Genomic DNA, 16,911 nt, shown 5'->3' on the forward strand with positions numbered 1-16,911 from the left:
CATAATCTCATCTAATAATTATGAATAAATGTGAACATTCATCTAACCATTGTCCCCAATTACCTTTCATTCTTGGATAAAAGGTAGTTTTTTAGAGCTACTACAGTTATCAGTAGAATCAGCTTGCTTGCTTGCTTGCTTGCTTGCTTGCTTCCTTTCTTCCTTCCTTTTATTTAAATCCTTACCCAAGGACTTGCTAGAGAGAGAGAGTGAGAGAAACGTCAATCAGTTGCCTTTCGTATACTCTCTAACTTGGGAACAAAGTGCAACCCAGGCATCGGGAATTGGTACGTGGATGGCACTGAACCAACTGAGCCGTTCTGACTGTGCCAGCTTCCTTTCTACCTTTGGACTGTGAAGGTGAAGATATCAGACTAATATTTGTATAAGGGAGTGGAGAGGGGCTAAACCAAATATTTCTTCACTGCATTTCTACCCCCAAAATTCTGTTGCTACCTTGAAGTTTTTTCTCCATCAGTACCTCTCATGTGTGGGAAGCGGCTGAAGTCAGTGTATAATTACTTCTTGCAAGGAAATTAATGTCTCTGGCCTTTATTGTCTCTAGTCCTCATTTCTGTGTCACCTGCCTATCAACACTCAGATCCCTAATAGGTGCTATTAAGAATAATATCTAGAGGTGAATTGAAAGAAATATTATTAAAAGATAAGGAACATGAATTGTTGGGAAACTTCAGAGATTTCCATATTTCAATTCTTCTTTTCAGGGTTTTGTTGTTTACCTCAGCATTCAGTGAGTCCCAGGAGCCATGGTGGCACTTAGCATTTCAGAGTGAGAACTGGCCCAGCTTTTATTGTTGTCCTAGTTGTTAAAGTATTTAATTACCTTAACTTTTTATGTTCCTGTTGCTTGTTTTTCCTGCTGGCATCAATCTCCTGACTATCCCTGCTCTTAATCCTAAGTATATGGGAAAGATGACAAAATGAGTCCTTTTCTGATTTTTATTTTCTCCTGGAGAGTGATAAATGAAGCTATGTTTGTTCCAATGAACAGTAGAATATAAAATCCCATAAAACCACATAGGTTATTAGATGAATATCACAGAGCTGCTTATTATGCACTATGGCTTAATGTAGATTATAGATGTGACCAAATGGTAATTAGAGCTGGAGCTCTAATTAAACATTATTGTGCTGCGCCATGATTTCTCCTTAGATTTCTGTTGCAAAGTGGAAGGAAACTGAATAGTTCCAAACGCATAGGTAGATTCTTCACTACTCCCCACCCCCCAAAATCTCTTTTATAATTAACTAAATAATTAAATAAAGTCATCCTCATACAGAGATCCTGAATTCTGCTTAGTAACTCTGATCAGTAAGGTAGTTTGATGCATATACATGTTAATCAGCTCCTCATGTGTATTAGTTCTTGTTATTCTTAGTGATCAGTTCAGCTAAGTTTCTTCTCTTTAGGTGTTCCATAGGCAGGGTTTAATTTGGCAAAGTGCTTGAATGTAACATTGGTGTTTTCTACTTATATCTTAAATGTTTTTTGGATCTGTTAGTAAGGAACTCTAGGGGTTTGGCCTTATCTAATTTTTTGTGTGTGTGTGGTACATGCCCCTAGCAGGAACCGAATCCAGGACTTTCTGGTCCGCAGGCCGACGCTCAACCGCTGAGCCAAACTGGCCAGGGCAGCTTGGCCTAATCTAGAATGATAGTAGCATATCTTCTCTCTGGACATCAGCAGCACTGAATAACTTAGCAGGAAATAAAACCACTTCCAGAAAAGAGCTGTCTTTGATAGCTGAGAGAGTGTGTAGGTGACTCCCTAGGGACTTACCTCCTTCTGTACTTGGGATTGCTGTTTCAGTAGTGGAACAGATTGACAACAGGACATGCTCAGTGAGGCAATCAGAAAATACACAGGACTGACCTAAAAGGTTTAGGTCAATCTGTGTGTCCCAGAAAGAGGATCTTGTAGGAATTTCTCTTGCTAGTAGAAGAAAGGTATAGAAAAGGGAACAAACTCTAAGCAAAGGATATGCACATCCTGATGGCAGAATTACTTCTGTCTCAGTTCTTCCCCAAGAGAAAGAACAGAAACAGAAGTAAGGCCAAGAGTAAAGATGATCTGTATACTCTGTCTCTAATTTCCCCCTTTCTAGTAACCTTCAAGAGCAAACTCCTCAGGAAACTTTCTTTCTTTTTTTTTTTTTTTGTGGTATGTACCCCTAGCGGGAACCGAACCCAGGACTCTCTGGTCCGCAGGCCGATGCTCAATCGCTGAACCAAACTCGCCAGGGCATCAGGAAGCTTTCTTTCCAAAGAGTTATGAGCCACCTTCTTGTAGCATTCCTGAAAGGGCTTAAGGATTAGAGTCAGATTCTAGCACTACATAGGAGTAGTAGGGAGTCTAGTTTGCTTTTTATTTCTACCTTCAAGTCAGTGCATGGAAATGTTAAAGGGTCTTTCAAGGATGTATCACATCCCAAGAAGGTTACCAAATTAAATTACGAATGCCTGATTTTCAAGAGTGCAAAGAGAACAAAAATGCCTTTTGGCATTTACCATCATACAGAAGATTCATTATACAGGCGTCCCTTTCATTTCATTTTATGCAAAAGGCGGTGTTAGGGAAGTACAAGGTAGGTATATGTAACGGCAAACATATAAGGATAATGTTTTAGCAGCTTTCAGGGACCAGAATTAATCAGAATCAGTGTTTTAGCAGTCTATGGACTCTGACAGTGATGATCCACAAATAGCAGTGATTTATAAGCCAAGATGTCAGAGCTGACTTCAGAGAATGGATGCAATATCCAAATGTCAGTGTTAAGAAGGAGGAGGTAGACCCTGGCTGGTGTGGCTCAGTGGATTGAGCGTCATCCCATGGACTGAGAGGTCCTGGTTCAATTCCCAGCAGAGCACGTGCCCAGGTTTCAGGTTCAGTCCCCAGCAGGGGGTATGCAGGAGGCAGCCTATCTATGTTTCTCTCTCACACTGAGGTTTCTATCTCTCCTTTCCTCTCTCTCTCTCTCTCTCTAAAACATTAGTAAAAACATATTTTAAAAAAGAAGAAGGTGGATTATAGGTAGAGCAGTGGTCATATAGTAAACTATTCTAGAACCAGAGTTCTGTTGCAGAGCTGTCCAGCAGATTGTATTATGGGTTCTTTGTGTGGCTCTCTCTGAATAAAAGTCTGCAACCTGGACTAAAATGTCTTTGACAGGGGAAAAGGGTCCCTGTCATTTTCTAAGTCTACTGATTGCTATCATACCACATTAGTCAGTGTGTATTGAGTGCCTTTGCATATGCAAGACTATGTTCAATTAGAGTTTGGGCACTGTAGACTCGAAGTTGGTACTTTGTCAGCCTGATAAATGCTAGTATTTAACGAATTAAGGGATTATTGCCCTCTTTATCATAACTTTTCTTTTAACTCTAGATGTTTTGCAAATCTTGATGTTTTGCATTTTTCTTAGAATTTAAGTAATCGTGTTTTTGTGAGAGGTTCTAGATTTGGAGGTAGATTGTTGGTCCTTATGTTCAGCTGTGTGTGTGTGTGTGTGTGTGTGTGTGTGTGTGTGTGTGTAATCAACTTCAGGAGATTGCTGTGGACTGGCTTCTGGGTAGTAACAACACCTCCTGTTTCTTTCAGATAAATTTGGTGTTAGATTCACATTCCAAAATGTCATTCTAATTAACTCTTTGCTGTTATAATGGAAACTCCCAGCTCACCTATATAATTTTAAGAAGACTTCCTTCTAGCTAAAGATGAATTAGAGCTCCAGTCTTCTTGAAGTGGCATTCCTAGGATCTGGATATTCTCTCTGTCTTTATCCCCGCCTGTATTCTTGAATTTTATAGCTGGTTAATGTATGATTTGTTGAGTGATAGACTGTTGGGAAGCATAGTGGCAGCAGTAGATCATGGCTTAGAAACTGGTCCTTTTCTTTCTCATCAGTCTTTGTGCTCTGTTACTACTGAAAACTGGCTCTGATTCTCTTTCACCAGAGAAATGAGACAAGATTTCTTTTTATACTTTTAGCCAAGCAGTTTATGAGAAAAATTGTTAATAAGAAATACAGCTTCTCCTAGCACAGGGTGCACTCATCTAAACTGCTAGATTTGTAGCGGTATCAAGAGCTAGAACTTGAAAGACCAAAGTCTTATATTTAGAGTCCTCTGCACTCTGGCAGGAAAAGATGTAGGACTAGATTAAATACAGAGACTGTATTTCCTCTAAATGTTCTTCCTGCAACTCAGCTGCTACTTTCTTTACCCCCACAGATGGAGTCCCCTGTCTCCACACCAGCAGTGCTGCCGCTACACCTTTTGGTACCAGTGGTCAGTAATGACATCTCATCTCCCTGTGAGCAGATCATGGTTCGTACCCGATCAGTCGGGGTCAACACATGTGATGTGGCTCTAGCCACCGAGCCTGAGTGCCTGGGCCCCTGTGAACCCGGGACAAGCGTCAACCTCGAGGGCATCGTGTGGCAGGAAACAGAAGATGGTAAGTGCTACTTGTGGCTTTCCCACCCCTCCTCAACCTGTTTCTTTCAGCAGGGGTTTATGTTGTAAATCACACCAAGTATTTATTAGGAGTCCCAAGCTACTGTAGTCTGCTGGTGATACCTACCTAGAGGATTACAGTAAACTTCTTAGTACAATCTCCCAGCTTCTAGAGATTATCCGTTTTAATTATATTCCCTTCATAGCTCTTCAACAATGTTAGCCCTGGTACTTTAAGTCATTTGATAGGTGCTGGCCAGGTAATTCAAACTGTTTCTATACTCTCCATACCTCTATCATTCTATATGGAAGAATTCTAATAAATGAACTTTGGGTCAGGCTTAAAGAGAAAAAGTAATAAAAGAGTAGCTGTGGGAGTCAAAGAAATGGAAAACTCTTTTTTTTTTTTTTTTTTATCCTCACCCAAGGACATTTTTTCATTTTTTGTTCAGATAGAGTGGGAGGGAGAGAGAGGAAGAGAGAGAGAGAGAGAAACATCGATGTGAAAGGAACACATCAAGTGTCTGCCACCCGCACGACCCAACCAGGGCCAGGGACAAACTGCAACCAAGTTACATGCCCTTTGCGGGAACCGAACCTGGGTCTCTCTGGACCGCAGGCCAATGCTCTAACCACTGTGCCAAACCGGCCAGGGCAGGAAATGGAAAACTCTAAGTTGACTTAATGTTGGCTCATTAAATGTGCAGCTCTTACCGTTTTTTAACACCTGGAGGTGCAGCCAGTTCCTTCCCACTGGTTGCCTCATTGCCCAGCCACCCACACCACTTCATGCATCTGGTCAGTACAGATTTTATAGGCCTAGGCAACAGGGAAATGTTTACATGGTCTTGTTTTCAGGTATTCACTAAGTATTTGGCTCACTGTAAGGTGCTGCTGCCCAAGGCCACCATCCAGACTTATATGTTCCATTTGCCCTTGAGAATAGGATCTCTTTTGTTTTACTAAACCTGAAAAAATAGGAGTGCAAAGAGACTTATCAGGTATTTCAGATCCCTTTGTACCATCTGTGGCAATCTGATTTCAGCAAATACATTCTTTTTATTAAAAAATCCAAGTCCTTGTCAAAGTATGTGTGGTTAGAAAGGCTGAGCCTCAGAGTCCCCTCAGGACTCTGCATCAATAACCAGACTTTAAAAGCATCCCCACTCTGAGGAGTTTTAGAGGCCCAGAGGAACACAGCTCATTATCTCTGATTATCATAAGCTTTCTTGTCAGGCCGCCTATGGAAATTCAGGCGTTTCATTCTGGTCATTCTGCTAAAAGTCTTTCCTCTGAATAGTTTGTTGTGGTTCAGTATTTATTTAAAGTCTACCATGCAGTTGGTGATGATGTGATATAGATTAAGAAGTGTTCTTGGCTCTCTCATCAGTAGTTATATAGTAAAGCTTCAGCTTCTAAAATAACATTACTGGCCCTGGCCAGTTTGGCTCAGCGGTTAGAGCGTCGGCCTGCGGTCCGGAGAGACCCGGGTTCGGTTCCCGCTAAGGGCACGTACTTCGGTTGCAGTTTGTCCCCAGCCCTGGTTGGTCGTGCAGGTGGCAGCCACTCGATGTGTCCCTTCACGTCGATGTTTCTCTCTCTCTCTCCCTTCCTCTCTCTCCCTCCCACTCTATCTGTACAAAAAAATGGAAAAATATCCTAGGGTGAGGATAAAAAAAATAAAATAAAATAACATTACTGATGAGGTTTCATTGTGTGCCTGAGACAATAATGAAAAAATTCCTATTGTGTTAGAAACTGATGCATAGACAGTAGATAGAGTTTGACCCTAGAGATTGACTCTGGATATGTGTATACAATATACAGTCTGGAAATCACAAGTTTCTATCTCTGATTTTTAAAATGTCATCTGCCTATGGCCAAACATCTCAACAGCCAGAGTGTCTGTTGGAGTGATAAACATATCCAGACCCCACCGTTCTGTGCCACCAAGCAACCTTCCAGGGACTGTTGCCTCAATATATTAAAGATAGAAGACATCAATTTCCTGCCTATTTATTCTATCCATCTTTATTATTATTTTTTTTTAATCATCACCTGAGGATATTTTTCCATTAATATTTAGATAGAGTGGAAGGGAGTTTGGGGAGTGGGGAACATGGAGGTGAGAGAGACATCAATTAGTTGCCTCCTGCATGACCCCGACTGGGGGAGGGGATTAAACCTGCAACCCAGATACGTGCCCTTGACTGGGAATCGAACCCATGACCCTTGGTCCTCGGACCGATGCTCTAATTGCTGGGCCAAACCAGCCAGGGTTATACATCTTTATTTTGGTGACTTTTCTCCAAGGATGAGATGCTTTTTGTGTATGTGCACCTGTGAAAACTTTGTAAGAGAGTAAGGCTCACCTTTTAATCTCCTGAGATTAGTGGATACCTTTTTATCTGAGGATCTCTTTTCTCCCTCCCTGCCAGGGGGATGTTAGCAGTTATTTTTTGTTTGTTTGTTTGTTTTTTAATCTTTTTTGTTGAATGTATTACAGATGTTCCTCATTTTTCCCCCATTGACCCCCTCCTCCCCACTCCCGCCTTTTCCCACACTATTGTCTGTGTCCACTGGTTATGTATTTAAATTCTTTGGTTTATTTCTTCCCACCCCCCAACCCCTTTCCCTTTGAGGTTTGTCAGTCTAGCAATGAATTTGTACTTCTTCACCCCTTCACCTTTTTCACCCATTCCCCCAAACCCCCTCCCATCTGGCAACCAACAAAATGTTCTCTATGAGAATGCCTCTGCTCTGCCTGTTCACCTCATTTTCAGATTCCATTGTCAATAGATATGCATTCATTGCCATTTTGTTTGTTTATATATTTTATCTTTTTCTTCAAAAAGACCCTTCATCATTTCATACAATAACAGTTTGGTGGTGATGAACTCCTTCAACTTTTTCATGTCTGGGGAACTCTTTATATGGCCATCGATTCTAAATGACAGCTTTGCAGGATAGAGTAATTGTGGTTGTAGGTTCTTGCTTTTCATCACTCTGAATATTTCTTGCCACTCCCTTCTGGGCTGCAAAGTTTCTTTTGAGAAATCAGCTGACAGCCTTATGGGAACTCCCTTGTAGGTAACTAACCGCTTTTCTCTTGCTGCTTTTAAGATTCTCTCTTTGTCTTGAACCTTTTGCATTTTGATGATGATGTGTCTTGGTGTGGGCCTCTTTGGGTTCATCTTGTTTGGGACTCTCTGTGCTTCCTGGACTTGTATGTCTGTTTTCTTCACCAAGTTAGGAAAGTTTTCTGCTATTATTGTTTCAAACAGGTTTTCAATTTCTTGTTCTCCCTTCTCCTTCTGGCACCCCCGAGATGCGAATGTTGGCACGCTTGAAGTTGTCCCAGAGGCTCCTTACACTATCCTCATTTTTTTGGATTCTTTTTTCTTTTTGCTGTTCTGATTGGGCGTTTTTTGCTTCATTATATTCCAAATCAATGGTTTGTTTCTTGGATTTACGTACTCTATTGTTGAATATGTGTAAATTATTTTTTATTTCATTTAATGCCTCCTTCATTTCTGACTGTGCATCCATCATTTCTGACTGGTCCTTTTTTGTGCTCTTGAGGCCCTCACTAAGTTCACTGAGGTTCTCACTAAGTTCATTGAGCATCCTTATAAGCAGTATTTTGAATTCAGCATCTGTTAGGTTGCTTATCTCCATTTTGCTTAGTTCTTTTCTTGGGATTTTGTTCTGTTCTTTCATTTGGGACCTGTTTCTTTGTCTCCTCATTTTGGCTGCCTCCCTGTGTTTGTTTCTATGTATTGCTTAACGAGAAGTATGGCGGCTATCTGAGACCCGATGCTGCTTGTTTGAAAGAATTTAGGAAAACCTGCCCTGGTCGGTTTGGCTCAGCGGTTAGAGCATCGGCCGGCAGTCCAGAGGGACCCGGGTTCGGTTCCTGCTAAGGGCATGTACCTCGGTTGCGGTTTGTCCCCGGCCCTGGTTGGTCGTGGGGGTGGCAGCCACTCGATGTGTCCCTTTCACGTCGATGTTTCACTCTCTCTCTCTCTGTTCCTCTCTCTCCCTCCCACTTTACCTGAACAAAAAATGGAAAAATGTCCTCGGGTAAGGATAAAAAAATAAATAAATAAAAAAGAATTTAGGAAAACCTGAAGCAGGATCCAAGACAGGCCAATCCTATGGTTAAGTAACTAACAAGAGCTTAGGTGGGCCTGAAAGTTGGGTGGGGCGGGGCCTCAGGGAATCACCAGGGCAGAGCTACCAGTGTGAGCCAGGTTGCTGGAATCCCAGATTTGGCAACTGTCTGCCGCCCCAGGAAGGGCTCACCAAAGGAACAAAGGCCTCTGACAGCATGTTTGTCCCAGAGAAAGCCCCCTCTCCAACCCTTGCTCCAGTGCCAAACAGCTCAGTTCTTCCCTGTATGTCTCTGGCGCCCCTCGAGCTGCCTCCCCTCCAAGCTTAGAGGGAGAGAGTCTGAGTAAGTCTGTGCGTGGGCCCTTTAAGGAGCTGCCTGGAGCTCTAGCTGCCTCAGCCTCCCTGAGCCTCAGTTTCCGCTGGTTTTTCCAACCAGAAGTTATGGGGATTCTCTTCCTGGCACTGGAACCCTGAGTGGTGCGCCTGGTGTGGGACGGGACCCCTCAGTCCTCAGGGAGGACCTTCCCAGCCGAGGTGTCCTCTGGACTTTTTTTATCCTCACCCGAGGACATTTTTTTCATTTTTTTTTTTGTTCAAATAGATTGGGAGGAAGAGAGAGAGAGAGAGAGAGAGAGAAACATCGACGTGAAAGGGACACATCAAGTGGCTGCCACCTGCACAACCCAATCAGGGCTGGGGACAAACTTCAATCAAGGTACGTGTCCTTAGCGGAAACTGAACTCGGGTCTCTCTGGACCTCAGGCCGATGCTCTAACCGCTGAGCCAAACTGGCCAGGGCTATCCTCCGGATTTTTATCCGCCACACATGGCTGTGGGACCAGCCCATCACTCCTCCACCCCTCCTACCAGTCTCGATGTGGCTGCTGCTTTAATTTCGTAGTTGTAGGACTTCCATTCAGCCCGATTTCAGGCGGTTTTGAACGATGGTTGTTCTGTAGTTTAGTTGGAATTTTGATGTGGTTGTGGGAGGGCGCGATACCATGTTTACCTACGCCGCCATCTTGACCGGACGTCTCCAGAATTTTTATTTTTTTAAGAAATTATTTGCTCAGAAAAACTCACTGATTGTTACTGGCAGCCTATTACCAAGTTCCCCCGATACACACTTTTAACACAGTCTGTATTTTATTTCACAGCGCTCATCCCAATTTGCAATTTTGTATGTATAGATGCTCCTCAACTTACATCTTAATAAACCCATCATAAGTTGAAAATAATTATAAGTGGATATTTTTACATTTAACACTTACCCTACCAAGCATCGTAGCTTAGTCTAGCCTACCTTAAACATGCTCAGAACACTTACATTAGCCTATAGTTAGGCAAAATCATCTTGCTGCTGCTGCTGCTGCCCAGCATCACAAAAGAGTATCATACATGTCACTAGCCCAGGAAAAGATCAAAATTCAAAGTATGGTTTCTACCGAATGTATATGGCTTTCACACTGTCATAAAGCTTAGAAATCTTAAGCGAGACCACTGTTAATAGGGAACTATTAATGTGTATTTCTTCTACTATTTTAGAAGTTCTTTGAGCTGAAGGACTTGTATCCCCAACACCTAACACCTGTAGTAAGCTCTCAAAAATATTTATTTGAATGAATAAATGCTTGCATCTATATCATTGTCATTTCTGGATCTATGTTAATGTATATCTGATAAATACTATAATATTATTTGAACTTAGAAGCCATGTCAAATACTTTCCAAAATTATCCACCTTCTCTGAAACTCAGAATAAATACAACTTGCACCAGGTTTGAATCACTCTCATTTATTATTATTTTTTTTTATCCTCGCCCGAGGACATTTTTGCATTTATCTTCGGATAGAGTGGGAGGGAGAGAAGGGGAAGAGAGAGAGAGAGAGAGAGAAACATTGATGTGAGAGAGACACATTGACTGATTGCCACCCACACAACCCCAACTGGGGCCAGGGACAAACTGCAACCGAGGTATGTGCCCTTAGTGGGAACCGAACCCAGGCCTCTCTGGTCCACGGGCCGATGCTCCAACCACTGAGCCAAACCAGCCAGGGCCACTCTCATTTATTTAACTAAATCTTTAAGACATTTCTACTTTTTTTTTTTTTTTATCTTTATTGATTTTTAGAGAGAGATGAAGGGAGAAGTAGAGAGAGAGAGAAACATCGATGAGAGAAAACACTGATGGGCCACCTCCTGCATGCCCCCCACTGGGGATTTGGCCCACAACCTGGGCATGTGCCATGACTGGGAATCGAACTGGCGACCTCTTGGTGCATGGGTCGATGCTCAACCATTGAGCTACACCAGCTGGGTTATTTCATTCTATTTTTAATATATTTTTTCCCCCATTTACCATATGTGTTTCAGGGTTTAGTACATTTTTTTCTTTCTTTCTTTCTTTTTTTTTAATCCCAAGGGAAAGAGAACTATTCTGCAATTATATACTCTGCTGTGCTTTATGGCCATTTCAGAGGACATTCACCTGAGCTGTCAGTTGGCAAAAGGTTGAATTGGGATCAGAGTTGGTTCATATTCCTTCTCATCTTAAAGTAACAGATTTCCTGCAAAGACCATTCTCTGCAGATCTGTAAGATCTAGCTATAGTGTACTGAGTAGGTCCTCGGGTTAATAAGAACTTTTAAAAAAAAATTTTCTGGCTTTCTAGGCTTTTTGTTTTTCTACCCAACTCTTTGTATTTCTGACTCTCTTCCCAGCGAAGTACTATCTTCAAATGGAAAAACTCTTACAGCTTAGAGGGAAGCTGTGAATGCTTGGCCCGTGAGGGGGAACAGAGGACCCTCAGGTCCTTGTAGAACTGAGCCACCTTGCTGAGAACAGGTTGTAAGGATCAGGTTGTAAGGAACGTGGCCTCAATTCTTTCTTGTGTCTTTGCTTACCTGTACTACAGTGTTGCTTCTTTTTTCCCTACCTCTTTCTGTAAACCTTGCCTTAGAGGCATTTTGAAATTCCTGCAGATCCCATCTCATTTTAGGCTGCTTGTAATTCAGCCAGCACTACAAAGATCTTCAACTAGGCTCAACCTTAGGACTATTTAAGAAGACCCAAATGTAACCTGGAATTATTTGCTTGGCTTTTTGAGACTTATGCTTAGCACTTATGTAGAGGTCTGATTCCACCTGATTTTTCTTTGTCCCACCACACTTTCAAATTCAGATAACTGGTCCCAAGTCTGTTTCTGGTGCACAAGGCTTACCTTAACCCAGGATCCTGGAAGCAACAATGTATAAGAAGTCTTAAGGCAGACCATATACTTTTACTGAGGCAAAATTGCTTACTAGCTTCTATGGTGTTTTAAAAGAAAGGTAAGGCTGACTTTAAATAAGAATTCCAGGGGATGCTATAGGTTTACCTTTTTAGACCACAGCACTAAGTGGGAGGCCATCACTATTGATGTATTTTTTGTTGGCAGATGTGCTTTCTGGAAGAATTTTGTAATATAGTGCAAAAAGCATTAGAAGTGAACATCAAGAGTTGTGACCTTGGGCAAGTTTCTTAACTTGTTTGGGCCCTAGTTAGTTACCTCATCTCTTGAACTAGTGACATATGAGGACCTATTCAGCTTTTAAGTTATAAGAACCTGTGACTTGGAATCATCATGGATCCAGTACTAGTTGACTGGCATCTTGAAAATGAACAATTTTGCATACTAGTCATGAGAATGAAAACTGAAAAACATTAATACCAATGAAATTTTATTATATATTTGTTCAATAGAATTGCCTCATCAGAAAAATTAATCTATTCACCTTGCCAGTCTCAAATTCAAGAAATCTTTACCTCCATTTTTCAGCTCATCATCCTAGACTAACAAGTGGAAGAACTCACAAAACCCAGCCATTTGTCAGCTAGTTGACTTAAGCTGAGCTCACACTACTGCTTAGCAATCCCTTCATCTCCTGATTACATTCACATTCCCCAATACTTATTTTATTGTCAAGATTCTTAGCCCAATTCTTTCTCTCTTAATGCTCGTAAACTAAGATCAAAGATACCAACCTAAATCCCCCAGCTTCCCTTCTCTCTTCAAATGTATTTTCTTATCCTATTATTTTCTTTTTCTCTCCTTATTCTGAAGACTCTTTGAGACTTTACCATGAATTTTATTCTTTCTTCTTCTTTATTCTTTCCCCTTCTAGTAATTCTTTGCCCTCTGCAGCACTTTTCTTACAATGAAAATATTCTCTTCATCCTTGCTACTCCTTTGAACTACTGACCTCCCTCCTTTTCTTCACTACTTGCTATTGCTGTTTTCAGTCTCTGTTTACTTGCCCACTATCATGTAACATCTTGCCATCAGATTTCTTCTGCCACTATTTGACTGAACCATTTCTCATACCAATGATCATCAGTTTTACTAAGGTCTTTTCTTAGCCCATTCTAGACTTTTAGAAGCTGTACTATTTCTTTATTCTTAAAACTTTCCTCTCTTGCCTTTGTTGTACTACACTTCCCTAAATCTCATTTCTCAAAATTCTTAATGGGTTTTAGGGTGCTGAAATGTGATCAGTTCTGTCCTGTTGGCCTCTAGGTGAGGCTTATAGCAGCTGGTGCCCCACTCCCTTTCCCCTCAGACCGGGAGCCCTATCCACAATATATTTTTCATTTACTATGTATGCCATAGTGGGGAAAATTGAGGAAACATTGAGTTAAGAACAGGATTTGGCTACGGGGAAAGAAAATTAAGTAATAATGATTTAATGTAAAATAATTCTGAAGGTAGGAAATCTAGGGCTAGTATGAGGGCTTTGCAATGCAGTCAATGTTCCGGGTTCCTTCAAGTTAATTTTTTATTGCAAAATTGCTAATGTAGCTCTAGCCATCACATTTACTTTACAACCTGGAGAAGGGTAAAACAGCATTTGCCTCCCACCTAATATTTTCCTTTGACAAGCTTTCCCAGAAGCCATACTTCTGCTTACATCACATTGCCTACCCTTTCTGCAAGGAAAGCAAGGAAATGAAACTTCTTAGCTGGATACATTTGTTTCCCCAGCAAAATAGAGGTTCATACCAAGGAAAAATAGGAAGCAATTGGGCACTCTTCTCTGCATAAACTTCATAGATCATAACTCCCAAAAGTTGTTACTTCGGCAACCTTCTTTTAATAAGTACAATCTTATATATTCATAGCTTCAGCTGTCTCCCTTACATGAACAATCCCCAAAACTTTATCTCTAAACCTGACCTTTGCCTAATCCCTTTTCATACTGCTTGACTTGAACATCAGCAGAAGCTGATTTCTTAAATTGAAAATGTCTAAAAAAGAACAATTGTCTCTCCTGAAATTTTAGTTCTCTTTCTGTCTTCTCTATTTCTCATTACAGCTACCTTCATCACCTACATTACTATCCTACCAGTTTTCTAGGCTCAAACCTCCCTAGTTATCTTTGGCTCTTAATGCATCACCTATTGGTATTGTTCTTTAGTGGTTGCTCTAGGGATTGTAATATATATATATAACATATATATATATATATACACACACACACATATATACACATTTTTTAAAATATTTATATATTTAATATAATATAGAATATATATATATATATATTTAACTTTTCACAGTCTACTTAAAACTAATAGAATGTAGAAATCATACCACCATATAAGTCCCTTTACCCTCCCTTCTTTATGTTTTGTCTTACACCCATTGCATGTTTTTTTTTTTAATATGTTTTTGTAGACTCTTTTTTTTTTTTTAGAAAGAGAAAGGAAGGTGGAGAGAGATAGAAACATCCATTGGCTGCCTCCTTCATGTCCCCTACTGGGCATGTGCCCTGACTGGGAATCTAACTGGGACCTCTCAGAGAGTCCATGGGATGATGCTCAATCCACTGAGCCACACCAGCCAGGTCATTGCATGTTTTTTATTTGTCCTATAGACCATACAAAAACAGGCAGTGTTTTTTAATGGTTGGGGGAAAATCAATACAAGATATTGTGTATATTGTGTACACTTGAAATCAACACAAAATAATATTGAAAGTAAACTGTAACTGAAAAATAAAAAAAGAGTATTGTGTGACATGAAATTATATGAAATTCAAATTTCAATGTCCATACATAAAATTTTATTAGAACTCACCCACATTTCATTTCATGTATTTTCAGCTACTTTTGCACTAAAGTGACAGAGTAGGCAGAGACCATATCACCAGCAAAGCCAACAATATTTACTATCTGGTCTTTTACTGAAAAAATTTGCAAACACCTGGTCTTATGTATTGTATCAAATACACTGAAAATGCCATCAAACAGCTTTTTTAAAAAAAATTTTCCTTTTAGTCATCATATATACTTGGATGAACTCAGGAGAGTAATTTATTATATTTACCCATATACTTAACATTTCCGTTGTTCTTCCTTCATTCCTGTTGTTCTTTGTTCCTCTATTTTCCTTCTGTCTGAAGAATCATTTTTAGTAATCCTTTTAGAGCATGTTAATCTCTTAAATTGTACATATTGTCATTTCCCCCTGGTTGATTTCTGTCATTTTCAGTATTTTTATTAGGTGTGTCTCATGGATTTTGGGGGGTTTAGCGTATTTGAAGGTTCACTTAGCTTTTGAGTATGTAAATTTGTCTCTTATTTTTTATTCAAATTTTGGGAGTCTTTGGCCATTATTTTTTTAACATTTTTTTTACACCACCTTTTTCCTCCTCTCCTTGTAGGATTACAGTGACATAAATAGAAGCTAGTCCTTATTTGTTTCCTCCTAGAATTCCTGTTTTCTCCTTTATTAGACTCTAAGATGGCTGAGGCAGGGAATTGCATTTTATATATCATTTTATTTCCCCAGGGATTAGTTTGACTAGTTAAGTCTTTACACAAAAAGTAAAATAATTAGTAAATATTTGATTAATAAAATTGACTGTGCCTTGTTCCCACATGTTTCAAGCATGTAGGTAAAAATGATAATTTTTTGGGTAACCTCTCTTGGATTCATTTGCTCAGTTTTAACTAAAAATGAGTGACTTTGTATTTTACTTTATTTCTTTTTTTTAAACTGTGGCTTCCACTACCAGTCATTTAAAATTATGAAAGAGAGAGGGCCTTCAGATCTTTTCAAAGAAAATGGTTTGAAGTTAAAGGAACTTGAGCATGGAGGAACTTCACAAGCAGTCATAGAGAGTGAGGGGCGCCAAGTGGCAGGCCCCAGCCCCAACCTCTGCATCCCCACCAGATGCAACTCAGAGCAGTTCTTTCTACTTTTGGGTGATTTCTGTTAGGCTCCTTTGCAAATTATATTTGAAGAGGATTCCTCTACCAAAAAAAGTTTAATAATAATTTATTGAGGTTCATCCTACCACTCCATGTAGAAATTCCTCTTACAATATTTCTAAAATTAGTCCGGTCTTTTTTTACCAGAATATCGGAAAGACAGGAGTTGTAGTGCTATAAGACCATGTTTTTGAAGCTGAAATGAGTGTAACTCCCCTGTATGCCAGAGGGTATGAAAAGCTATGTGATAAACTTGGCCTATCTTCTGAACCTAATTTCTAGCTTAATGATTTTTTTTTTAATTATTTATTTATTTTTTTGTTACAGATGTTTCTCCTTTTTTACTCCATTGGCACCCCCCTTCCCACCCCACCCCCGCCCCGTCCCCGGCTTTGTTGTCCATGTCCATTGGTCATGCATACATGCATATAAGTTCTGTGGTTTAGCTCCTCCCACCCCCTCTTCTGAGGGATGTCAGTCTGTGCCCTACTTCCATGTTTCTGGGTCTACCATATTCCTCAGACTGTTATGTTCATTATTTTCCGTATATAAGTGAGATCATGAGGTATTTGTCTTTTTCTGCTTGGCTTATTTCACTTAGGATAATACTTTCCAGGTCCCTCCATGTCGTCTCAAAGGATAAGAGAGCTTTCTTTCTTACCACTGCATAGTACTCCATTGTGTATATGTACCTCTGCTTTTTTATCCATTCGTCTACTGTTGGACACTTGGGCTGTTTCCAGATCATAGCTATTGTAAATAGTGCTGCTATGAACATGGGGGTACATATATTCTTCCTGATTGGTGTTTCAGGCTTCTTAGGGTATATTCCTAGAAGCGAGATCACTGGGTCAAATGGAAGTTCAATTTTTAATTTTTTGCGGTAACACCATATTGTTTTCCATAGTGGCTGCACCAGTCTGCATTCCCACCAGCAGTGTATTAGAGTCCCCTTTTCTCCACACCCTCGCCAACACTTGTTTGATGATTTGTTGATGGCAGCCATTCTGACATGGGTGAGGTGATACCTCATTGTTGTTTTAATTTGCATCTCTCTGATGATTAGTGAT

The 16,911-nt window shown here is 40.3% G+C and overlaps 1 protein-coding gene across 1 annotated transcript in view; it reads left to right on the forward strand.

Moving 5' to 3' along the window:
- Nucleotides 1-16,911, forward strand: part of ZNF609 (zinc finger protein 609) — an 89,626-nt gene that overhangs the window by 12,593 nt on the left and 60,122 nt on the right. Inside the window, exon 2 of the mRNA XM_036278525.1 lies at nucleotides 4,252-4,477. Within this exon, the coding sequence (XP_036134418.1) occupies nucleotides 4,252-4,477 (226 nt within the window). The remainder of the gene's footprint in view (nucleotides 1-4,251; nucleotides 4,478-16,911) is intronic.

The sequence above is a fragment of the Molossus molossus genome, unplaced genomic scaffold (assembly GCF_014108415.1).
Source record: "Molossus molossus isolate mMolMol1 unplaced genomic scaffold, mMolMol1.p scaffold_m16_p_1, whole genome shotgun sequence".
NCBI classification, from domain to species: domain Eukaryota; kingdom Metazoa; phylum Chordata; class Mammalia; order Chiroptera; family Molossidae; genus Molossus; species Molossus molossus.